We start from the raw sequence: 26,017 nt of genomic DNA, 5'->3' as shown, positions 1-26,017 counted from the left end.
CAGTGTGTTTTTTTGGAAAAGAGTCAATATTAAAATGGGCACATAGGAACAACTATTGTCCTATTGTATAGAACAGTCTATAGTAGTGTTAGTAGTGAAAGCTATTCCAAGAAGGGATGCACCAATCTTCCTATAAAAAGAGGTAAGAAGGGCACAAAAGCAGACCTTACCTCAAAGTTATCAAGGATTCAAAACTGTCCAAATTAAAACTAAGATTTACTCAGAGAAAGATGTATCGCTTTCCAGGAAGGAGAAGCCTGCAGTTTCCAAGGCTGAAACTGCAAGAACTGTTTTGCATCAGTAAAACTCACAAACACTGTGCGTCAAGTGCTTCAATTGCTCAGATGACTTGGTTCTTTCCACACAGAACAAACTTCAGACCATGAACACCATGTACTGAATCAATGTCCTAACTGGCATTACAGATAGAATAAATTAAAATTTAGGAATAAATTTATAGCACATTGTTACCAATGGTTAGCATGATACAGGTGTGGGAATGGGTCTTTGAAAAGGGCCAGAAACTGAGTGAAACATGTCCACTCCACACTGTACTTTTGTAATTATCAAGATATAACTGCCTTCATATAACCTGAATCACTCTAGCAATGCTTTGTTAAACTAGTTTGAAATACCTAAACTAGATGCATTCAGACATAATGCTGAACTATGGCATAAATGAAATATGAAGGAGCCCCAAGCACACCCCCTCCCTCTCACATGAAAATTTCCTGCCTCCCAACCCTGAATTATCAAACTATTGCTCACAAACCTGGTTTGCCCAATTGTGGTTTTCAATTCTGACTTAGAGGATAATGCAAGCCATACTCTGGCAGTTCAGGAGTTGAGGCAAGTTACAGTTTGCCTCAAACCAGGATCAGCGAGTAAGGAATTGTCATGCATGAAGGAGCACACAAGCCCAAGACTGTTTCAGCTCATTCACATGTTACCAAGCCATGACTTGACATTAGTTGTGAAGGTACCAGTGTCTCCAACACTCAGTGTGTAACAGCTTATTACAAACAATATGGGATGCTGCTAAAAACTGAACCATTTGTCAAGTTTCCCCCCCCCCCACTCTCCATAACGCATTGCAACACTCACCCATGTGGTAATATCACATTGTTAAGTTCCTCTGTCTGTTGGTGTCCCCCCCAACTCCACTTCATATGCTGCAACTGGCTGGCAGGCATACGTACAATGTGATGTCAATGACATGCCTATGTGTTGTTACACATTTGCAGGGAAAGCATAAAACTCAACAGGAAGTGCCATCCCTAGAAGGACCCCTATGACTCACATGTCATTGGGCCAACCGTGGTGTTAGGTTATTCCAATCTGTTAATTTCCACCAAAACAAGTTTCCTAAACAGACGGAACAGTCTTAACCTTCACAAGGATCTATATGATAGTGAGCTGTTGCTGCCCTTGTAATCAATTCAATAACTCGATAAAAAATTTCTTGAAGGCAATTCTACACACAATCTACAAGTCCAGTTATTCATATTGTAGAACATTTCATGCCTTCAAAATGTGTTTTTTTTAAATGGGGCTGCCCACACCTTGCATAGAAAATGTAACTGAAAACAGGAAAAGACGTGGAAATTGTGCAGATCTACAAATATGTATACTGAATTAATGTCACACTTTAAGACTATGTCCCAGAACGAAGTGCCATGAAATAAACAAGCAATTATTGTTTCATTCTAACTGCTCAAAAGTGATAAAAGAAAAAGCAAGCAGCCCTGCATGTGATGTTCTTAACAGAAATGTAAATAATGAGAAACACTAAAGATAAAATTTAGCCCACTCTACACAAATTAAAGCTAGTATCTTAATTTGTTAGAGCTGGGGTGGGCAAACTCGGCCCAGGGGCCATTTGTGGCCCTCAGGGACCCCCAACCGGCCTACAGGGAACCCCCAGTCTTCAATGAGCCTCTGGTTCATCAGAGACTGTTGGAGCCGGCGCTGGCCAGTGACTGCCAGTTGTGACCACCTGACACAAGCTGTGGGCCAAGTTAGAGCAAGGCCTTTTATAGTCTCCATGTGATTTCTGCTTTTCCATGGCCATTATTTAAGCCCCCCCCCATTGCCTTTGAACAACTTATGTCTCCATGTGTTTCTAGCTTGATCTGTAAGTTTTTCACTGTTCAAGCGATTTGCGGCAAACAGGTCATAGTTCTCTTGTGGTTCTACATGCCTGTATTATCATTTTCATGTGTATTATAAATAAGCTCAGTAAAATTCATTCATTCATACAAGTTCCATCTCTAATTTATTCATTTATGTATATTTATACAAATTGGAAACATACATTAATTTTTTCCCTGGATCCCGACACAGTGTCAGAGAGATGATGTGGCCCTCCTGTCAAAATGTCTGCCCACCCCGGCATTACAGCTATTCAAACTGTTCATTTTGACTGTATTGAGACAGGATGCTGGTTGAACACCAGTAAGACCTGCTTGTTGTTTTATAAGCAGACAGACAAGGAAAGTACATTAGCCATAATCTGCTTTGTACAGATGGTAATAGTTAACAAAGATTCAATAAATACATATTTCCTGAGCAGCTAGTCAGAGTTGAGATACCAGGAAACGTTCCATCTGCAATGAGCCACAGCACTATTTTACATCTTGGTCTGCAATCATTTTAACTATTGTTGAGGTAATCTATTGGATTCCAAGTAAGCTCTATGATCTGTGATCCAACACATGTGTGGAGCTGTCTGATCAGAAACCCCTTTTGAGAAGAAGTTTGGATTACAATTAATAAAGGCTAGACAAGGAACTGATTTTAAAGGACATTTATGTGATATTGAATTCTCTCTCTCGTGGACAAAACTATGGATTCTGATCATCGCTCATTCACAAAACAAGTGAACCTACAAATATGGAAGGAGAAATCCCAGCCTGCCACCCAACACACACACACACACACACACACACACACCCCAATTGCAGCTGTAAGTGAAATAGACCTGCAAATGATGGCAACACCTAAGTATAATTTTACATGACACCTTCTAGCAACCAAAACACAATTTTGGAAGAATGCTGCTAGGTGACAAACATTTTTACCTGCTGTCACAATAAGGTAAAATTGGGTTATATGGGAAACAAAGAATGGAGTGAATGATTCAATTACAATCCAAGTGGGCAAAGAACATAATGCATTTTTTTTTTGCACACCCCATACACACGTTTCAGTTCCCCATATGCATGCACATTCTATTACTACAAATACAAATTCCCTCCTCCTGAACTTCACCTAAAAACTACCCATCTGCTAGTATACTGGGCAGTGTGCATTAGGCTTCCTGTAGCTTGTGTAAACATCTGACACATGGAATTAAGCTGCCAATGTACATAACAGAACCAGAGTTGACTATATGTAGTAAAGTCTGAGAAAAATCTGCCTGACATGCATAAGAGGAAATGTAGTTATGTAAAGCGTATATGATGCCTAGAGAAATCAGGGCAAAAGACATAATATTACATATTGTTAAAGAGAAGAGATTCAGACTACACTTTTATTGCTGCAAAGACAGTAATAGTTATAGCTTAGCCCCATCGGCACAGCAGGCTTGCCCAAAGGGGCTCTATACATGACGGACAAAAGATACATCATTTTTAACGTCAGAACTTCTTGCTTGCTGAGTGTGATGGCATTAGAGTTAGCTATGTGTTTCAGCTCTTGAAACTACTAAGTTCCCCATGCAACTATTTGTCAACTGAACTAGAGATAAACATGAGGGCAACTGAAAGGGAGAAAAAAGTTTCAGTAGCAGCTAAAGTGGTGAGAGATTGAAGGGAGATGTTTCAACACACAAACATAGCTTAAGGAGCTTCCTGGTGACAAAACACTAACCTCATGACGGATTGCTGAAAAATCCTCACCTTCATAGAGTAAAGCTAAACACTTTTCAATCAACCTTCATAGACAAAAAACCTTTCAACAACTATCAAAATCAAAAAAGTATATTGTTTATTTCCTAAAAGACATTAAGTGTGCCATTTTCTAGAATCCCTCAATCTGCGAGCCTTGGCTTCCTCCCATCTCTGTAATTGTTTCCAACCTTGAAAACAAGGTCTTTGCCTCTGCTACCATGGATTAAATACTGTAGTCTATCAACTATGCTTGGTTAGTGATTTGGGGCTATGGGCAAGCAACTTGGCAGACACTGGAACTTAACTACCATCTTGTGCTAGAAAAGCATGGGCCCAACCCTCAAGAATCCCACATACCCAAAAATTGGCACAACGATCAGGGTGCCTCTGAACTTTACTGTGAAATTGCAGTCCTAATTAAAAGGCACGGCACACAGAATAGCAACAAACCCTACATATCACTTGAGAAGATGCTGAAATCTTTAAAACATCCCCTAGGAACTTGAATTTGCCATACAAACTAAGGATACTAACCGAGAAATAGCCCTATTCACTTCTAAACAAGAGTCCACAGCTTCAAAGGCACAGGTCCAGGAGCAATATCAGCTCCTGGCACTAACTGCTAGAACTTGTGAAACTGAAAACAAGACAACAATTTCAATATGCTTGCCCAGCACATGCCAGGGTATGAACAAAGTCACTATACTTCAAACAGGATAACACCTCATTGAGTGCATAACCTGATCAGACTTGGAAGACGAAGCATTAACCACCTGCACAACTCAAATTATCACACCATCACAGCACAATCTATACTATCTTGCATATAGTGTGGCAGCAAGCTGAACTTGTAGAATTCAGGACTGTTCCACTTCAGCCTGCAGGTGTGGAATTATATTTTAGAATGCTTTCTCATAGAAAACAAAATGAAAGCTTCTGTAACTTCGAGGAAAAAAGTAGTCAGCATTGTTTGACAAAAAAGGCAGCAAAACCATGAACATTAGGGGCAGCAGCTGCCACACACATTCAAAGGGCAGTGTGAGATGGGAACTTACACTCTCAATTTGTCTACAACAGAAAAGGTTGAGGAGAGCCAGAGAGATACACATGCACACAAAGATGGAGATGGGAGTGAGCACACAACGCAGCACCTATTTTTCTCCCTCTACCATCTGAGGAAAAAGTAGGCAGCCTCTACTCCTGTCAGCAATAATACCCAGCTACAGGGCGAGTCTACTGCCCCTCCAGCAACAGATCATGCCAATATTCCTGATGATTTTCCTACAGAACCTCAATGACATCCAGTCAAAGTCTCCAAGGCAACATATCAACCAGGCCACCCACGACCAGGAGAACATCTGTTTAATTTCCTCCAGATCACAGACCACTCTGCTAAAAGTTCCAAAACAAGAGTTCTGATTCAGATCATTCTCAAAAAGATATAAGACAGTTATGTGCAGTGGCTCCTTATTCTGGGCAAACTCAGAAGTTCAGGCATCAGGGAGTCAAGTTGCCACATGCCCTTCTATCCAGAAAACAATGCTATGTCTAACAAACCACAGATTATGTGGAAGAAGCAAAATAAAAACTTGGCTGCTCTCCCCAGTTCTATTGCAATGAAGCAACAGAACCCCCAGGCATGAGCCTGGAAGCTGGGCGAACATCTTGGGCATTTGCTTTGGCCTGAGAAAGGCAGAATAAACATTTTTCAAATAAACAGTCTTTACAGGACACATCATGGCCTGATGTGTCAACAAAAGAGCTGCCCATCTCCTGCACACTTATTTGCTACCACCAAGGCATGAGGCATCAGTTAAAACCACAAACCTTTGGTTCTTCAACTCCTATTCCCCCTGGGTACCCCCCTCCTGATTTCCCTACAACCAGCTCTCTCTTCGAACCATTATATACCTTTTTCATGGCAAGGATTCCCCTCCAATAGAAACCACTGACAATTAGAGCCTAGTTGTGTGAGCGATTGGTGCATGTGAGGCACTGCATTTTCTTTGATACCCTTTCCCCATTACTATATCCTTATCTGTACTAAAACCTACTGCAGCTTGAACCCTGCCTCCCTCCTTTTCGTGTTATTCCACTGAGCTGTGCCATGAGCCCTTGCATTTGGTCCCTGCATATGCAATAGTACCCTGTGTGCCAATATGGTACGTGTTTTTAAAAGCACACCTGGTTACAGCGAGACCTGTGTAGCAACTCACTGATCCTAAAATAACTAAGCAGGCTACCCACAACTGGTAGTCTGTACAAAAAAAAAAATCAAAACAAAACTGGCTAACATTGAAAACGAAAGCAGCAATACATCAACAATCACCAGAGAACACCTGTTTGCCCTGGTCCTGGAGACCAACCCTTGCTGAAAAAGGGGGTCACTCAAGCAAACTTCAAGTTGAATATGCCCTGACTAACTGAGAATGTGCTGCCCACACAGCTAGAGACAGGGACAGGACTATTACACAATCTATCCCAAGGTCCACAGGCACTTTTGGTTCTGAGTACTATTGGCTGGAACCTGTGCAACTGAAGACACAATGAGACAGAGAACAATACATAATATTCAAACAGGACAGAACAACTTCCAAGAACAGAGAATTCCATCTGCACAATGGCCATTGTTCTTGCACCAGAACAAAAACAAGCCATCAAAATGGAGAATTACTCTAGAAAGGTCTTGTCACTGCACAAACCAGGCTCTACACAAACTTTGGTGCAATGTTCCTTCCAGAAAAGTTCTAGCTTGTGCTCCCTGTACCCCCAACTCTGTCCAATTATACTTGAAGCACTGCGTTTGAGACTAAGGAGCTCCCACTGAAAAGAAAACCAATTAAAATTGCAGAGAAACCTCTGCCAAGCCTTCAGGTCCTCAATCATCTCCTAGGTTTGCCAAACAAAGTAATGAGGGGCAGTCGCCCTATGGGTAGCAACATACAAAAGTCTGTCCAGAAATGCTACTTTACATGCAAAGTTCAACTGGCCTGGCAAACATTTAAAATCTCAAATAGTGGCTTCTCTCTTCCGCAGTGCACTCAACACCAACTTTCAAATTCCTGCCATGAAGCAAGAAAATGAGCGATCAAATCAATGCCTAAAAAGGTCAACTGGGAAACTGGCTCAGTCCATTCCTTGGCCAACAAGACCCCTAAAGGTGTGCACCAACACCTGAGAAGTCCAGAGCATCTGCAAATAAACCCTCAGCCTACTTTATTCCCTGACAAAAAAAAATAAAAAATAATTTAAATAATGAGCCACTAGTCAGTCTGGCATGAAAGAGACACACCACATCAAAAAGATGCTAAACTTTTCAAAAGCAGAGCATGAAATAGAGATAGGCAACACCTTATCAAAACAAAAATTGCCCTTGAAAGAAAAAAACAACAACAAGGAGATCAAAATTGCCAGGATGTACAGGCAATGACAGCAAAATGAACTTGTTGCATTCAGCCATTACAACCTACAGACCCAATTTACTAACTAAGGCAAATGGGAGGTATGATATGCAAAAACCCAACAGGAGATCTATGGAATCATTAACCAATGTGCCCCAGAGGTAGGATGATAGAGGAATTCAACAAAATTCCCCAAGAACCCTTTTGGCATCACCCCAAACAAGGAAATCCTAACATTCATCAGTGAGGGCAAATCATGGGGCAGAACACTCTCACCTTCCACTTCCTTATGGACTTTCTCTTGTATGACCTCATTTAAACTATGCACCAAGACTCCTGCCATCCGTCATACAAAACTCTGAAATACTGAAAACATCCAAACAAACAGATCACAACCTGCCCATGGGAAAAGACAGTCAGCAATCCAACAGAATAGCTAGCTAGTGGATGTGTTGCTTGTGGGAACACATGACACATACACCCAGCTGCTTCCCTTACTGTAGGTGGTGCTGGGGTAACTTCTGCTGCCCACACATCAAGGTTCAAATTTACACTGGAACAAAACATTTTCCCACTGCATTGTACTATCAGTACTACTGCGAGGAATCACTGCAACTAATTTTCCTTTTAGTCTGGATGCCCTTTAGCAACTCAACTTTGCAAACAGCCCATGCCCATCCTATGGCAGGCCAACCACCCAGGTCTGAAGCTTGGCAATCTTGGGGGCCTGGTCCCCAATGTCACCCATTTCGCTAGTTCCAAGAGTTGGTAAAGCCACCAAGAAGGCCAAACCCATGGGTCACCTTCAGGGTCAAGAACCACTCATACCTTCAGTAAAGATGAGTACAGGAGGCCCACCCTTCAGTACAAAACCAGCACAAAACCATGGTACAGCAGCTATCCCTAGTACACCAAAGGTCCCTTCTCCAAATTCAGATCTAGCTGCACTAGGTGCCTGGCTATCACTGATCCTGCTCCAGTAGAAAGAGCCATGCAAGTAAAATGCACATTTGCTCAGAAATATGAAGATACAAGGCCCATCCCAAGCCTACCACAGGCAACTACTGATCCATCAGCCCTCTTCACAGTAAAAGCACCACTGTCAGATGGAACCACCCTGCAAGATCACTCATACCCCAATGCTGCTTTGGAGCAAGTCAACCAAAAACAGGCAAAGTCGGCTCTCCTGCACCCACAGGCTCCCCTACTGCACTCCCACTGGTTACTCCAGATTCAGATACCGTTTGCCCTGTGGTCCTCCACTCCAGAAGATCCAATACCTGTGTAAGGTAAAATTAGTGTTCCTTCTAATCTCCCCACTCCCAAGTGCACAGAATCCTATTATGGCCACACAGGAGAAGATCCAGAGCAGTGATGATGTCATCTAGAAGCTCTGGAGCACCAAGAGGTAAACTGAGCAAGGTTTCTCCCAGCTTAGATGGAAGGCTGGGCAGAAGGTGGTCTTTTGCTTGTCTGAAGCAATGCTACCACAACTCTGGCTTGTGCAAAGCCAAAGGAACAAGACTCCTGGACAGGGCCACAACAACGCTATCAAGCGAGCCCACTGCTCCTCCAAATCTCTCAAACAATAAAAATGTTTCATGATCTCTATAAGAGGGTTGCCATCTTTCACTTTTCTAGGGGAGTCTCCCCAAGCAGCTTACACCGCAATCCTACCTTGCGCTGGAACAGGCAGACCAGAAGGCTTGTGCTGTATCCAGTGTGTGATAGGGCCCCAAAGTGGCTCAGCCAGAGGTAAGGGGAAATTCTTCCCCTTACCCCAAGGTAAGTCACTGCAGCCCCTATGGGTCTCCTCTGACTTGCACCATCTCAGGTGGTGCCACAAGTTCGAGGAAAGCAGGGCAGCTTGCAGCAGTTCCACATTGCTCGGGAACGGGGGCTGAGATTCAGTATAACAACCGGATCCCAGCCCCACCTCCCATTCCCTGCCTACCTGCCCTTTGCTCACACTCCCCTCACCCTGGAACGGCTCCCTCCTGCCTCCTCCTTGCCCTCCTCAAACCCCAAGCTCGATTGATGCAACTTATCCGGGGGAAGCTGCCGTGGAGCCTGGATGCAGCCTCTGTGCTCCAGCGCACAGCACGGCTTCCTCCTGAGGAGGAACAAACATGCTTTACGGCACAGTTGTGACCCTAACATCTGGGCGCAAGTTAGGATTGCGCCCTTAGTTAAGCAAAAGCTGTCTCAGAATTGTACCCCTTCAAAGCTCCCTCACCCTTCTTGCACTTGGTCCAATATGGCACTTTAATGGGGCCACAACTAGCTCAATCCCAAGCATGCACACTTCCACAAAGACTATAGTAAAACTCAGCACTCTACTCTAGTTTTACATTCTCCACTAAAAACAGCCACTAGGGAAGACTTCTAGATTTTGGCCTTTATATATCTGACTTCTTGCCCTACTATAGTCTCATGATGGCTGCAGAAGTGGGACAACACTAACTCTTCAAATTTGTACGAATTCCTCTCAGTCACACAACAATTTTATACCTACAAGTTGCTGTTAAGTTATTTTTGAACTCAAGGACACTGAAAGCAAGTTTGGGGGTTCTGCGATGTTTTTGAAAAGAAACTTTTGCAAACATGTGAGTACATCCTGCATCCTCATGTTGCTCACAAACACAGGTGCAAAGAGACGTTTCTACTCCTAGTGGGCCCTTGTGAAGCAGAAAGGAGGGCAGAGCAGCACTGTAGAGGGAGCCTTGCCAGATAAGTCAGGAAGGGGGCTGGGGGGGGGGGTTGCTTAACTTCAGTAAGTAGCAGTTTCTTAGCCCATTTTTGCCCAGCCCACAGATGTATACATTTTGTCCCTGTTGCATATATACAACGTTGGGCAGAAATGGCTTAATTGGTATCTCTGCCCACCTGGGTGAGTAGGCAAAGATTCAGTTAACCAAGTTTGCCACTCATCGAAGTGTTGAATAACACGGTTTTGCTGTAATTGGTTTTCTATAAGTTTCAAAAAAATTTTTTGAATATTTTGATTTTTGCTCCTGTGGAGAATCAAGTCACAATGTGACTGAGAAAGAAAGATTTCCAGAAAGTTTCTCATTTCCCGTCCCCCCACAATATATTCCCCTTCTATAACTAAACTTAGTTTTCCAAATTTCCCATCAGTATGTTTATATTTCCCAGACTTCCTTTCTACTTAATCCCTGAAAATAACCAACTATTCCCTTACACAAATTCATTTAGATCCCAGTCTGGAACATAGAAAATGGACACTCTGAACCACCAACTACTGAAATTAGAAAAGCCACCCACTATCAAAGACTGGAAATGATTTAAGTATAGGAAGTTTGCCTTTAGATTTAGACCTAACAGTATTTGTAGTTACTGAAAAGAGAAGCAAGTTTAATATTGCTGTTAGATCTCAGGCTCTCAGAAAAGGCAATGCTCCAATGAGAGGAAGAGAAACAGCCACTGGAAACCAGCCACTATCAGTTCTGGAAGGCTACATTACAGCAGCTTTATTGTTGACTTTCTTTCACAGTCTAAAGCTAGCACAGATGGTTTACAACTGACTGCCAAGCCTGTGCCTGAAGTCATCAGTCCTGGAAAAGTCAAGGGGACAGACTAGATGACCCAAAAGGGATTTAAATCCTTAGTTAGTGTCAGTAAGTAAGGTGTCACAAGACAAAGTGGGTCACCTGTGCCGGGCTATGCAAATTCACTCACTGAAAAACTTCTCACCTGTAGTATAATCTTTTAGGCGCAGGTTCTTCACTGTTGTCCCACCACATTCTTGAAATGCATTGAGAATCTACAGAAGTAAACCAAATGACAAGATAAGTCCCATGAGGTTGGAGGGAAGGATTGTAACTCAACAGAAGAGCACATGCTTTCAATCCTGATAATCCCTGGCAACTCCAGGAAAGGGAGAGGAAAATTCTGCCCAAACCTTTCAGTCTATATTGACTACACTGAGCAAGATGGACAAATGGTCTGACTCACTTTATGGCAGCTTCTTATATACCTATCAAAAACAGTATTATATCCAATAACATTCCAAACACAACACAGTATCATTCTGTTTCACCCCAATGCAAAGAACTGCATCTGCTTGGGGTGAACAGAACTGAGAATCCAAAACCTGATAAAAAAATACAGCTTCTACCATGCTTATGAAGCAGACTCTGGACATGAAAAGTTATACCACAATATACTGATGTGGCGGTATTTTCTGCCACAGACTAATATGGTTACCCCTCTGAAATTAAAGACTGGTTTTGGACTTTTAATTCCATGTTCGAAGTGCCATGTTTCAACAAAGCTTAAACACACACAAACAATTTAAGGTTTTGTGCTTTTTTAAAGAAAGTGCTTTTTTAAAGAAAGTGCATTTATGTTTTTAGCTATACAGATTGTTTTTGTTACTATTCCAAATGACGTCCAAATGCACCTGAGCATTGAGAATTCCCAAATACTGTATTCTCCAACATTAAGAAGCTCAGAGTTTAAAAAATTCTCCATAGCCAACACAGCTGTTTCAGTCTATGTTGGCTGCAAGCGCGTTCTTTAAAATAGGGATCACTAGATAAGGATCTATAAATGGATTCCTTGATTATTTGTAGTAAATTGGCAAGAGCTTCCAACTCTCAACAACAGCCTCCACACCACCACCACCAGATCAGAATAATTCCTGATACATAGCAACTCGGAGGCAGACTGGAACTTGCATACACAAGTCCTTGCAGTGAACAGTTCATGACTGCAGCAGACAAGTGACTCAATCCATGGAGCCACCACTTTGCATCAGGCTCTGATCTCCCCATCCCTTCACACTTGGCTTCAAGCTGATGAACCACAGGGTCCCTAGTAAAAATCAAAATAGATTCCACAAGACTTAAGTCTGCTCACATTTAACTTTGAAGAACCCTAAAGCAAGTAATTGATGCTTCTCTGGCTGTAATGTAAATGCAGGTTATTAGGCACTACAAGAATTTAAAGCAATTCATAAGAGTAGTGGCAAAGTCTGAAAGTAATTCATGAAGTTTTAGCAAGTCATCATTGTTAACTGGTGTTTTAGAATATAGTTTGTATGCACTTGCATGTAGCAAAGACTTATGACCAACACGACTAGTAAACTAGGAATCCTACTCCACTCCTAGCCAAATCAGGACAAAATTAGTATTTAATGCTAGGATGCTTTGCTGAAAAACAAAAATGCAGAATACATGTAACTGACAGTTCTCTTTGAAAGTGTTGGCATGAACAGTGCAAATGGGCTTCAATCCTCACATTATAAAGTGTGTCCTTAGGATAGCAAAACTGTCAAAGGCCAAGATGTCACAGAGACACTGCCAGGCAGATCCACTGCCACAGATGTTTAGAAACAAGTTGTCAGTATGTGGCAAAATTAACAGCAAGCATAACTATCTTAGTGTCCCCATGTGAAGAACACTCTTTGTATGGAGTAAGAAATATTGCTAAATAAACCAGAACAAGCTTGCAATAACAAAATCAACCACTTACATCATCTTTTGTGGCAGTTTCAGGCACTCTCCCTAGTCGAATCAATTTGCTTGGTTTTATATCTTTGAGGCAGGTCCTGTAGTCCTGGTCCTTCACAATAAAATTTGAAGAGAAATTAAATGAAACAGAGGAAAAAATATTACAATTCAAACACAGCAATTCAGATGTGTTACTTCATAAGGAGTTTTATAGTATGATTTATGACCAATAGCATAGTAATTTAAGCATAAGAGCATAAGAAAAGCCCCACTGGATCAGGCCAAAGGCCCATCTAGTCCAGCTACCTGTATCTCACAGTGTTCTACCAGATGCCTCAGGGAGCACACAAGACAGCAAGATGTTTGCAGCCTAGTGATGTTCAAGAACCACTAAGATCATATGTAAACCTTTTTACAGTTTACAACAGCCTTCCCTTTTACAGTATTTTAATTTCAATACATTAAAAGTTAGGAATGAAAAGCTATTCAATTTTTAGGAAGCTACAGGATTTGCTAAAAACTGAGCGAAAAATAAGTCACTTCCATAAAAATTTGGACATTAGAGAATATCTTTGTGGTATTACTTTATACTTTAACTAAAATGGAATATAATTACAGAAAAAGTGGCATTTTAGTTAGCTAAATAGCACTTCATATTCTTCAAAAATTTGGAAAAGATAAACAGACACAAGCTTTTCAACAAGTCATATACCTGAAGTTCTGGTGGAGAATCCTTGCAAGATTTTCCATCTGCAAAGGACTTCCCATGCTCATAGTCAAAGATCTGATTTCCTGGCATCCGATGATCTACATCCCGGTACTCAATGCCCCTGTAGTCTGTATCCTGCCTTCCGAGGAAATCCAGGTCATCTTTTCCTTTCAGTCCAAGACCAGAGCATTCAGATACTTGCTGTTCACCTCCAGAAAACTCCTGGTTGTTAGCAAAAGCTTGAGAGGACTTATCTTGGTCTTGCAGAGCAGGAAGAGAACCATGGCTATTTTGGAACTCTAGTGACGACTCAATTTCAAGATTCTGTCCTTGGGATTCTTCTTCTCCAGTTCCAGCCTCTGGATGTGGATACTCCTCTTTCTGAGCAAAGGAAGACCTCTCTCTAACAGCATGGGCTGTATCTTCAATCTTGCATTCTTTCTCAGTTAAAGGTACTGTAGACTGACTGTGCTGGAATTCTACAACATTTGGGTCCACAGAAGGCATCTCCCTCTCTATGAAATCTAGAGGTGGCGGTACATCCCGCCCCCTAAAATCCTGATCAACCTGGGACTTTGGCCTATTTCTGAAATTTGGATGTGGCACATCCCTGTCTCTAAAGTCTAGGTCAGCTGCACCCATACCCCTCAAGTCCATATCTGGCATATCTCTTTTCCTAAAATCGGAATATGGTTGATCTCGGACCCTAAAATCTTGTTCAGGCATGTCTCTTGTTCTAAAGTGTGGGTGAGAACCTTCTCTACTCCTGAAGTCTAAATCAAATGTTCCTCGACCATGAAAATCTGATGGGGCATCATCTCTGCCCCTATAGTTCATTTTATGAGTTTCCCTGTCTCTGTAATTCATACGGAATGCTTCCCTATTCCTGTAATCCATTGGAGGAATGTCTCCTCCACTGTACTCCATAGATTGCCCTTCCCTGTCCTGGAAATTTCCTGAATACATTTCCCTGCCCCTAAAGTCTGGGTGGAGTGGCACCCTGCCCCTGAAGTCCAAATGAGTATCATCTCTATTCTGGAAATCAGGTGGTGGATAATCTCTGCCTCCAAAATCATGTACATGGCCCTCCCCACCTCTGAAGTCACTACGTGGTCCATCTCTACCTCCAAAGCTGAAAGCGGGTTCCTCTCTGTTGGCAAACTGAGGATTGAGGATGCCTGGGTGTCCCTGGATATCAAAAGGAAGTGATTCTCTGCCAGAGAAGTTGCCAGAGTGTCTTTCTTGAGCAAGACTATCAAGGGGAGGAGAGTAATCCCTGTTCCACCCGGGAGCAAACCTTTCTTCTTGGCTCCCACTGTAGAAATAAAGACAGCGTTATTCATAATGTCCTTCAAGTTTGCAATCTATACATCAGCATGTTCTTCTCTAATTTTTTTTAAACAGCTGTTCAACAGTACGATCCACAGACGATAGTGATGTTTGGTAGTTTAAGAAGAGGTAGTATACGACAGACGTGATAAGTAAACGTGTGCACTCTCATTTCATCATAACTCCCAGAGGAACTCAATATGGTATACCTGAAATATTAATAAATTAATGAAGATAACAATCTATACAGTGTCATAGTACATGCAACTGGGATGTTTTCAAATTCTCTATTAAAGAAGCCACACCCAAGAAGGCAGTTCAAATGCAATGTGATTTTAGCTTTTCTGTACTATTTTCTTCCTCATAAGAGCATCAGTTACTCAAGTTACTAGATCATTAAAAGGATACTCATCTGTTAATGAGGCCCAGGAATTTCAATTAAATGAACAGCCAGAAAAGTGCACAAAGAGGGAGTTTATTTTTAAATATTGTTTTAGCTTAATTTCTTTTCTTTACTACAGTCAAGGATGCAATATTTTTATTCCTTTTAGTATGTCCTTCATATCTGAGAGCCTGCATCCTGCTATCATACTGTCCACATTCATAGCTCCATCCTCTTCAAGTCTTCTCCCCATTATTCAAGAAAAGACAGTACAGGTGCAGTACTTTTATTACTTAAAAGATCTTTAATTACTTAAAAGAACCTTTCAGTCCCCAAGGCAGCTAACCGAAGGATAATACTGCATCAACTTGACAATCCTCTCCAAGACACAGACACAGTATTGCATGTGTTCTATACTGGTCTATCTAGCCAAAGTTTGGGGGGGGGGGGGAATGATCTACTGCTCAGTGAATTCAGAATACACTGGTTTGCATAGATACCATTTAGAGAAAGCAGCCTGGCTGCAGAAGGCTGAGTTGCCCTTTCCTGCACTGAAAGGATCACCATCATTTAAGAAATTCCTAAAGACATCAACAGTTTCTTGTGCTTTATTTATAAAAGGTTCAAACTATTCAAAGTTGTAATTGTGCACTAGTAATTTGAGATCACACAATGTAGCTCCATAAAACACATACAAAGTTACTTGTTGCTAAAGACAAAACAAAGGTTCATTTTTTTCTAAATAATCAGATACAGATACAGAATAGGACCTTCAGACAAACATGCAAAAAAAGTACTAAGAGATTACAGAGATAAGAGGTCAAATTAAATCTGTGTCAGGCTTCACTGTGGAAGACATTACAGATACCCCATTGTTTTCAAGGCAGGTAAATGTCTGTATTTTAGACCTAAATAACCAATTACAAATTTGCACGCCCTTGGGACCAAAAAGTTTTAAATAACTCATAAGCGAAATTGCTGATCTTCTAACCCAGCCATTTTCAATCACTGTGCATGGAACATGAATGGTGCCACTGTGCCATGAATGGTCTGCAGGTGTGCTGCAGGAGTTTTGGGGAGGGTCATTTATTAATAGAGCCATTAGGGGATGTCAGCCCCCCACCAACAGCTTGGTGTGCCTTGCCAATTGTCAAAAGACCAATGGTGTGCCTTGACACTTTTAGTAGCTTGTCAGTGTGCAGTGAGATGAAAAAGTTTGAAAATCACTGTCCTAACCAAACTTTGCAATGTATTAGAATAATTTTCCTCAACAGAGGATTAAAAAATAACCATTTTAAGGGATGGGGGCCCTGGGAAACTACAGGCCTAGCTTCTGTTCCAGGTGAAGTGGTAGAAAACTATTTAACCTAAAATTGTTAAAACGTAGAACAAGCCTTTTTGAGAAGGTTCTGCAAAGGAAAATTCTGCCTCACCAATGCTGTAGAATGTCAACAAGCATGCAGACAGGGCTGATCTAGCAGACTTAATGGGCAGCATCCCAATTAGCACTTCTGACCTCAGGAACTCCCTCCATTAATGGAAGAAGTGTTTTGCTCACAGAGAAGGCCTTGAAAAGTGAAATGCTCCTTCCATTAATGGAGGAAGCTTTTGTTCATGGAAGGAGCTTCCAAAGACAGAAGGATTGGTTGGAATGCTATCCAAAATTCTTGGACTTGCAGGAAAAGCTTTTGACCAAATCCCTCATTTGCTCCTAATACGCTCCTGAGTGAATTTAGCAGTTACTGAACAAGATAACAGATCCTCTTATGGAGTCATAACTAGTTAGAGAAGAGAAAGCAGATACACAGCTTTCGTAATGGGGGGGGGGGGAAGAGTGGGATCTCTTGAAGACTTGTATGATTTGGTGTCAGGGTTAAGCAACAAAAAACACCAAATGCATTCCTTCAAACTGGACAAATGGATACCTAAATGGCAAACAAAATTTAGCATAAGCACAAAGTGATTATGAGGCAACTTCATCTATACAAATATACTGCAACTACCCAAGAATGGCATCTTGTAAGAGTATTATACAGTTTACCAAAATGTGCGGTAACAACGACAAAGGTACACCCGTTACTGGGAATAATTAGGAAAGGGGTTGAACATAAAACTAATATCATGAAGCCTTTCTAATTCATTTGTGATAAAGCCATATTTGGAATTCCATATACAATCTTGGTCACTCTCCATCTTTAAGGGCACAATCCTAACCAGGTCTACTCAGAAGTAAGTTCTATTTTGTTCAATGGGGCTTGCTCTCAGGAAAGTGTGGTTAGGACCACGGCCAAAAACGGTTTAGGAGAACTACAAAAGACACAGAAGAGAACAACCAAAATGTATTGGTGCACCTTTCTTACAAGGAGAGTCTAAATTATTGGAGGATGTGTTAGTTTAGAAAAAAAGATGAGGAACAGGACAAGACACAAGAGTTTTATAATCAATCGTACAGACAGTGACTAGGAAAGATTGTTCTCTTTCAGTATTAGAACTTAAGACCATTCAACAAATCTCTTGTGTCTGTCCTAAGCCAACAAAATATTTCACACAACACATGAAATGGAATTTACAACTTCAAGGAAATGCCAATAGTTCAGATGGATTTAAAAACAAAGAGATGCATCAAGTCAAATAGCAAAATCTCAATTTTTCAGAGGCAGCCTAACCACTGAATACTAGGTATGGGGAACATACAATAAGAGGCAACCGTTGCCCTCATGACTGCTACAGACTTCCTACAGGCATCTGATAGGCTGCCACTGAAAACAGGATGGTGGACTACTAAACAGATTCTTTGTCTGAACCAGTATAGTTCAAATACTTTTAGATATATATCGTTTGGTATAATTCATGTTATGTCTAAGTACAAAACAGTTATTTGGGAGTGAACCTAGAAAATTGGTTAAAGGGAGTTTTGTTTTGTTTTTTAAACGCTTTCAAATATGATTCCACCAGGTGACGTTCGCTGCCCTGAGGCACCTTGATTAATCAATATTCTGTATACCCCCTTCTATAGTATGATACATACATTTCGTGGTTGGGACCCAGATTGACCCATGCATGCATTCAAAGCACTTTCCTTACACTTCATGAGGTACTATCTGGAGGGACCACACAGGAGGATGCTGTCATTTGAAGGGAGCTAGAAAGCACTTTCTACACATGGGGAACACTGGCACTCCAGATCCCTGACTTTAGCTGTAAATGCTTTTGGATGCAAGATACCACCACTGCGTTGAGAAAACCTTTCAAAACAATGATTAGTCTTTGACAAAATTTTCAAATATTATATTTAACAGCAACCATATAGCAAATATACAAAAAAACCTTCTTGTATTATTTCATAGAAAGAGATCAACAATACAAAATCTAACATTTAAAACATACATATAGAAACTCATTTGCGTTATTTACCAAACCATGCAGATCTATTAACTATCTCATCTACTGTGCCATCTCTAGACACACTGACCTTGCAATGTATTACCTGTGTCAAATCACTGTTTTTTCACCCACCATATCCAAAATATTATTTTCAAAATAGATCACTGTGAAAATATGCATCTACATGAGATGAACAGTCACTTGAACATCTGCATCTCTCTTTCATACTGGCCAGTTCCTTATAAATTTGAATGAATCCACCTTTCACGGTGAAGACATTCACAGCCCAATCCTATCCAATTTTCCAAGGATGGTGCAGTTGTGCCAGTGGGGTATGCACTGCCTCTTGTGGCAGAGGGGCAGTCACTGGGGCTTTCTCAAGGTATGGGAATATGTGTTCCCTTACCACAGGGCTGCATTGTGGCTACACCGGAGCTGGAAAGTTGGATAGGACTGGGCCCTAAAACAGTCATACATCCCTAAAATGGCTTTGTTTAACATGCTTTCCTTGGCCAGGTCATCCTTGAGGTCATCTGAAGGCGCCGTCTAAGTGCTGCCCCTGACTGAAGCCAGACTGGTGGCAAAAAGCTGTAGGACCTCCTTTGCAGTAGGGCCAATATTATGCAATTGTCTCCCAGTCAAAATGAGAACCACACCTCCCCTGGAGATAATCTGGGAAGGGCTAGAAACCTTTTTTGGTTAGCTGTCCTACCTTAGTTTTTACTGCATACTGCTTAGGTGGATACAGCTGCTTTTAACTGCTTTTATTATTGTTATTGCTGTGTCTGCATTTTTTGCCTTTTTGTATTGAGTAACTTTTATTATATTGTATGCTGGGTTTTGTTTTCTATCATTTTATTTTATTGTGTTTAATAAATATTCTAAGCCTTCCTGGGCTTCCGGGGGGGGGGGGCAAAAATCTGTTAAAATACATATATAAATCCTTCATGGTATTAAATATAGAGGAGGGAGGAAAGTGCCATAACTAGTCACTCTGTGCTTACATCCCCTCCCAGGATCTGGGGAAGCTAAGAATTATTGTAGATACTCATTGGCACTGCTGCAGGAATGTTTATATTCTCACCATTCCTGGTCAGGTTGTGGTGTTTGCTGCTACTGATTTCTATATGTCTGATTTTCTTCTCCTTCATCAGTAATACAATGCTTAAATGTTCTTCACTTTGTCAAGCTAAACGAAACGGGCCAGTGAAAAGTTGCAATGCTATCACTCTGCCTGGTCTGCTAACTACACCTTGCCTGTGCAGAAGGTAATTTTATACAAAGTTAAAACTGATCAACTGTCAATATATTATATAATATTTGCCCATTTTGTACCCATCCATGTCCAAAATGTGCCCTGGGCAGGTGTTCCTGTTGCTTTACCCCAATGCCACTACTGGAAGCAAGCTTCTATTTTAGTAGTATTTTTTCACTAACCAGAACTAGGACAACACAGGTGCTGCGTTTCTTTAAAGCAACCACAGAACTGAGGTACAAAATTTGTTGCTTCCTTACCTGCTGGAATAATCAGGTAATTAGTTTTGATTTCCTTGTAACTATCCAGCCCTTGAATGAATGAATTATACTACCCAAGTGTACGTTAATATTCAGAGGATGTATGCTCTTATTCAACAGGCAACATATTATTCCTCACTAATCTGCAGCAATTCATGCTACATCATCCTCATTCTGTACCATCTGCACCATCATAACTGTGTGTCGATCTTGCACGTCTCTTATATCTTTACCCGACTGATCACATGTATGCAGTGACAGCGCTTCTCTCCACCGCTGATTGTATATCATACCTACACCACTTCCAAAGCTTGACCCCAAACCCACAAATACAGTTTATTGGCACAATTATTCATATCTCCAGATGATTGCGTTGTAACAGAACACATGTTCATCTTACATTACCATTTCAGGGGTTACTAATCCCAGATATTCCAAGACCCAATGAGTAATACAAGGCATGATGCCCATACCTCTAGAAACCCAAAACAAAGTATAAGGTTACTGTTACTCATATTATTCACTCGGGTCCACTTCACTATTGCACATACCAAGTTTAGCAAAAATGAGGGCCAGGCATAATCAAGCAGTATCCACCATTTGCAGTGAAAGTATTTCCTTGATGTATACACACAATGCTTAGGCACTGAGTGGAAATTTCCTCCTGAGCACAATTGCAAATATCCATCAAGCAATCATTCAAATTTTCCCCTAGACCTCAGAAGTTCATTAACAAACAGTTAAACCAACAAAGCACATGTCCTGAATGTACAGAAAACAAATCTGAATGAAACCAAAGTACTTCCACAGTTATATTACAGTTGCTGGTCTACAGTGAATACTTGAATTATTCACCTATATACTCATTCTTCCATAATTTTTAACTGCATCAAAGTCTATATTGTATTCCTCTCAAGAAGACTTTTCATGATGATGTTGGTAAGTAGCAAAATGTATTTGTCTTTCACCTAGGAGCAAGTACAGCCGAAGAACATACATGCAACTAGAGTGCTGTAGATAGCCAGCATGGTGTAGGAGTTAAGACTTTTAAACAGTCTGCTGACACTTGCGTTCAAATCCTCACTCGGTGACAAAAGTTGCTGGATGTGTCTGGATCCATCACTCTCAGGCTAAGCAACCTCATAAATGTTGTAAGGAAAAAGGGAGCCCATGTATGCTAGCCTGAGCAATTTGGAAGATGTACTTAACAACCCAGAAAAGAAGTTAGATTTGATATCCATTCACATATCAAACTGACAAAAGTAAAAAGCCAATGGATTTCTGCATAGCTCATCAAAAACATATAGAATCATAAACCAATGACACTTTTACATAGCACTTATTTTTATCCTGACTATTTAGGACACAGAAGGACAAACAATGGGGACCCAAAAGCATTACAACAGTATGTTTCATGTACAAATACTTACCGAAAAGGACCCATTCTGTTGGGCGGTCGAGGGTTTCCCCACATTTTGCCTGTAGTAGACAATTTCTTCACTGATAATTTACGGAATCTATAAAATATAAATATGAAGAAGTATATCAAATGAAATTACAATTCATTAGCCAGAATAATGCTAACTTTTAAACTGCAATCTTTATCCGTTCCATACAAAAGAACTTGAGATTCTTCAACCAACCTGAGCCTGCAAGGTTTTATTTAAAGCTCAGGTTCAGTTCCCCCTACACAGAGGGAGAGTAAATGCAAGGACACTATCACTAGCCTCTTCCAACTCATTTGTATTGATACTCCTTTTGCTATCAGTCAATTTCTCAGTTGAAAAAAGCTGACAGAATATGTATATAGAATGACACTTCATAGGATCAAATTTTATAGGGTACACACTCTATATAGGGTCAAATTTATTATGCTATAACCCACACATATACTGTATATTGTGTACACGAGGGTTTCCCAAAGTGTGGGTCACAAGTCCATCTGTGGTGGGTAACTGTGGGGCCCTCCTCCCCCTCCCTGTCTGGTTCCAAATTGGAGACCTTCTGGAAGAGAGGTACTGGCCCAGTGATGCTTGCTAGGAAGCACCGGAGACCTCTTCCAGGTTGGCAACCAAGTCTGTTGGCCTCCACAGGCCTCAGAATGGCCCGCAGAAGCATTCAGAAGTAACTTCTGGTTTTCGAAGGTAACTTCCAGTTTGCCTCCGAAAATCAGAAGTCACTTCCAGACACTTTCGTGTGCCATTACAAGGCCCATGGAGGCCAATAGAACACTTTGCTGGTCTGGTGCAACCCAAAAGAGACCTCCTGGCACCACCAGAAGCAACAGGATGAGGTTAGCAGCAGCACGGTAAACTTTGGGAACTGCTGGAGTACAGTGATGCAGTAGCTCAACCCAGGTAATTAATCAGACCAAGCACTCAAAATGTTCCCCATTGGCATCTATACACTGCTTGACTAAGGGACCTGCAGACATCCACCAACAAGTGTGCTGGGACGGTCCCACACATTTCTTCAATTATTTCCCTTACAAGTTTGGGTGTTGCAGGTTTTCTACAATGATGTATGCATGAATTAGAGCTAAAACATGCGTACTTTTTTTAAAAAAACACCCTGTTTTAAACAAGAAATAAAACAAAACAAATGTACATGGGTAACTACAAAATTACCCATGACCTTCACTACACACAAGCAAAAAAGGTTTCAAATTACTTCTACCATTCACCTAAATAGGCCAAAGCCTAAAAGGTCCTATATTTCATCAGAATAACTGAACCAATGGCAGCCACTGGATTCTATACACTGCATTTGATGTCACAGCAAATAATTGCAGTTCAAGAGCAGGTAGCTAGTCACTGAAAAAAACATGGGTCCACATTAAAGCAAATCTAGCTAAATCATTAAAAAAAAGGCCACCAACCAACTAGCATGGACCACACAAATCTACCTTGGAAAACCATGGGTATAAAACCAATCATTTATTATGTGGTACTGTTGCACCAATGTTTATTCATATCTACTAAAACAGTGGTTCTCAAACTGGTGGGCTGCGACCCACCAGTTCGTGTAAAGGTTCCCTGTTCCTTTAAGGGGTGGGGGAAGGGGAGAGGCAGGGAAGGATCCCCAGGATCGCGTTCATATGGGGGGCCGGGGGGGGGGTGCTTATGACTTACATTATGTAGGCAGGGCTGCAGCAGGCTGCAGGAGGTGCAGGGAGCCCTGCACAGCCCTTCACAGCGCGCCCCCCCCCCAGGCTTGGAAGGTTCAGAAAAAGCAGGTGCAAAGCACTTCCATTTTGCAGGAGGTGCTTTGCTCCTGCTGTTTCCAAACATTCCAAGCCTCAGGAGAGGGCTGTGCAGAGCTCCCCGCACCTCCTGCAGCCTACTGCAGACCTGCCAACATAATGTCACAAGCACCCCCCTTGCCCCCTTAGCCCCTCCCCCGCAAGAACTTACTGAGGGAGTAAAGCTTCCTCAAAGTTTGAGAATCACTGTACTAAAAGAAATGAGACAGCATAGAGAAGACAAGGTCACAGAGAGAGAAAGCACAAGAAAGGCAATAGACTCAACAAACATACATCACATAGCATACACAATATTGAGAATAATCTTTTTTGATGTTTTGTATCTGTTTTGGTGCTTCTTGTATGCCATCCCAACCAACCTTAGAAATTCAATACACAAAGAACAAAACTATCTCAGTATCTTGATTTAAGTTGCTGAACAAAACATTAAAGGTGGAAGAATGGGTAGAAAGAAGAAAGGTGGAAAGTTGGGTGGGACTGGACCCCAGAGTCACAGACCTGTCTGTCCACAAGCACATGGTGGGGAAGTCACTTTAAAAATGCACACTACTGTCCAATCACATAACAGGTACATTTTGTATTAAGAACATAAGAACAGCCCCACTGGATCAGGCCATAGGCCCATCTAGTCCAGCTTCCTGTACCTCACAGAGGCCCACCAAATGCCACAGGGAGCACACCAGATAACAAGAGACCTCATCCTGGTGCCCTCCCTTGCATCTGGCATTCTGACATAACCCACTTCTAAAATCAGGAGGTTGCGCATACACATCATGGCTTGTACCCCTTAATGGATTTTTCCTCCAGAAACTTGTCCAATCCCCTTTTAAAGGCGTCCAGGCTAGACGCCATCACCACATCCTGTGGCATGGAGTTCCACAGACCAACCACACGCTGAGTAAAGAAATATTTTCTTTCGTCTGTTCTAACTCTCCCAACACTCAATTTTAATGGATGTCCCCTGGTTCTGGTGTTATGTGAGAGTGTAAAGAGCATCTCCCTATCCACTCTGTCCATCCCCTGCATAATTTTGTATGTCTCAGTCATGTCCCCCCTCAGGCGTCTCTTTTCTAGGCTGAAGAGGCTCAAATGCCGTAGCCTTTCCTCATAAGGAAGGTGCCCCAGCCCTGTAATCATCTTAGTTGCTCTCTTTTGCACCTTTTCCATTTCCACTATGTCTTTTTTGAGATGCGGCAACCAGAACTGGACAGGTGTGGCCTTACCATAGATTTGTACAACAGCATTGTAATATTAGCTGTTTTGTTCTCAATACCCTTCCTATTAAAACACAGCATAAAAGCATTCAGTATACTATTATTAAATTGCTACTAGCAACTAAAAAAAACTGATTACACAAGCGTACCTATATAGTTACTATTAAGTGAATTTTTTCATGTTGGGAAGTGTTTACTAGATTAAATACTAGAGCAAAATAATTGCTGAGCTCTAAATATCTTGTTCATATAACAGAAACAAAACTGTATTATATACAGTCTCTCTCTATTTTCTGTTCATATAGTGCCCTCATATAGTATCCATCCTGCAACTTTTCAACTTGCTTCCTTCCTCATCCTGTGTGCATTTGTGGAAACTGTATGTGAGACATTTGAGAGAATGTCTTTCATGCAGTACAGGTTGAGACTAATTCGCCTGGGTTCCATTCCAAGCACTCAGGTGGATGGCAAAAAATGCACTATAGCAAATCCGTTAAAAAAAACAAAGTTTCTTTGCTGGGGTGATTTAAAGACAGCCTTTCTGACCTTTGTGATGTAATATAAGAGTCATTAAGAAGACAATCCATCAATCAGTTCTCATCCAAGGGCTTCACTCAGTTCCTCCCTTCACCAATGCAAACATGCTCAGGGGGAAGGGAGGGGTTGGCTAGAGAGACAAGGATTGATGGATTGTCAGGCTCTCTCTCTCTCATTAAGGAGCCTATTGTTAAAGGACTGTTCAGTTTTTTAAATTTATTTTAAAGGGGTGCATTTTCCCCTTCTCCAGGGATCAGCACATTCCTTCTCATTTGCAGGGGCCATTCCCGTTGAGTTGAGTCAAATTCTCGTATAAAAAATCCGTGTATAAATAGGCTGGACCTGTACACACCTTTCACTGCAGAGTCTGATTCCAAAGACACAGCTATAAACCCCAAGCGGCAGCTCTCAAAGCCAATTCATACAATAAAAGTATCACAGCAGAGGGTGAGGGCACAGAAGGTGGTCAGCACAAGAGACCCAGTAAAAGGAGTCACAACCCCCCTTCATGTTGCACTTCCAGGGCAAATTCTCTGCCATCTCTCCAGTCTGTGAAGAGCCTGCGCCGACATACAAGGCCACCTTAAACAGCCTTTCCAGTTCAGCAGCAGAAGGCGTCGCCTGCGGGGAGCCAGACGAGCAGCACTGCCCGCTCACTATAAATATTCATGCCCCACTTCTCAGCCATTCAAACACTGAAGGCACCTCACAAGAAGGCTCAGTCCCACTGCAGCCTGTGCTGGGCCGGCCTGCCTGCCGCACAGGGTCCCTGCACAGGTGTGTGTGGGAGGCATCAAGGGGTGTCTTCTGCCAGGAGGGGCAGCCCTCGCCCCCCAGCAGCCTCCACACAGACATCCGCCTCCAGCGCCGCTACTACCACCACAGGCCGCCGCCCCCTCGCAAGGCTTTCCGAACCCGCC

At 41.8% G+C, this 26,017-nt stretch overlaps 1 protein-coding gene across 1 annotated transcript in view; it reads right to left on the bottom strand.

Annotated features, from left to right (window-relative positions):
• The window catches only part of RBM6 (RNA binding motif protein 6), an 86,675-nt gene that overhangs the window by 60,417 nt on the left and 241 nt on the right, over positions 1-26,017 (bottom strand). The window contains exons 2-5 of the mRNA XM_066617668.1: positions 21,515-21,601; positions 13,478-14,789; positions 12,788-12,877; positions 11,006-11,075 (exon numbers count right to left, since the gene is read on the bottom strand). Of these exons, the coding sequence (XP_066473765.1) occupies positions 11,006-11,075; positions 12,788-12,877; positions 13,478-14,789; positions 21,515-21,558 (1,516 nt within the window). The 5' untranslated portion in view covers positions 21,559-21,601. The remainder of the gene's footprint in view (positions 1-11,005; positions 11,076-12,787; positions 12,878-13,477; positions 14,790-21,514; positions 21,602-26,017) is intronic.

The sequence above is a fragment of the Tiliqua scincoides genome, chromosome 2 (genome assembly GCF_035046505.1).
Source record: "Tiliqua scincoides isolate rTilSci1 chromosome 2, rTilSci1.hap2, whole genome shotgun sequence".
Taxonomy (NCBI): domain Eukaryota; kingdom Metazoa; phylum Chordata; class Lepidosauria; order Squamata; family Scincidae; genus Tiliqua; species Tiliqua scincoides.
Note: the sequence above shows the minus strand (reverse complement) of the source record. Positions and strands in the feature narration are given on the sequence as shown.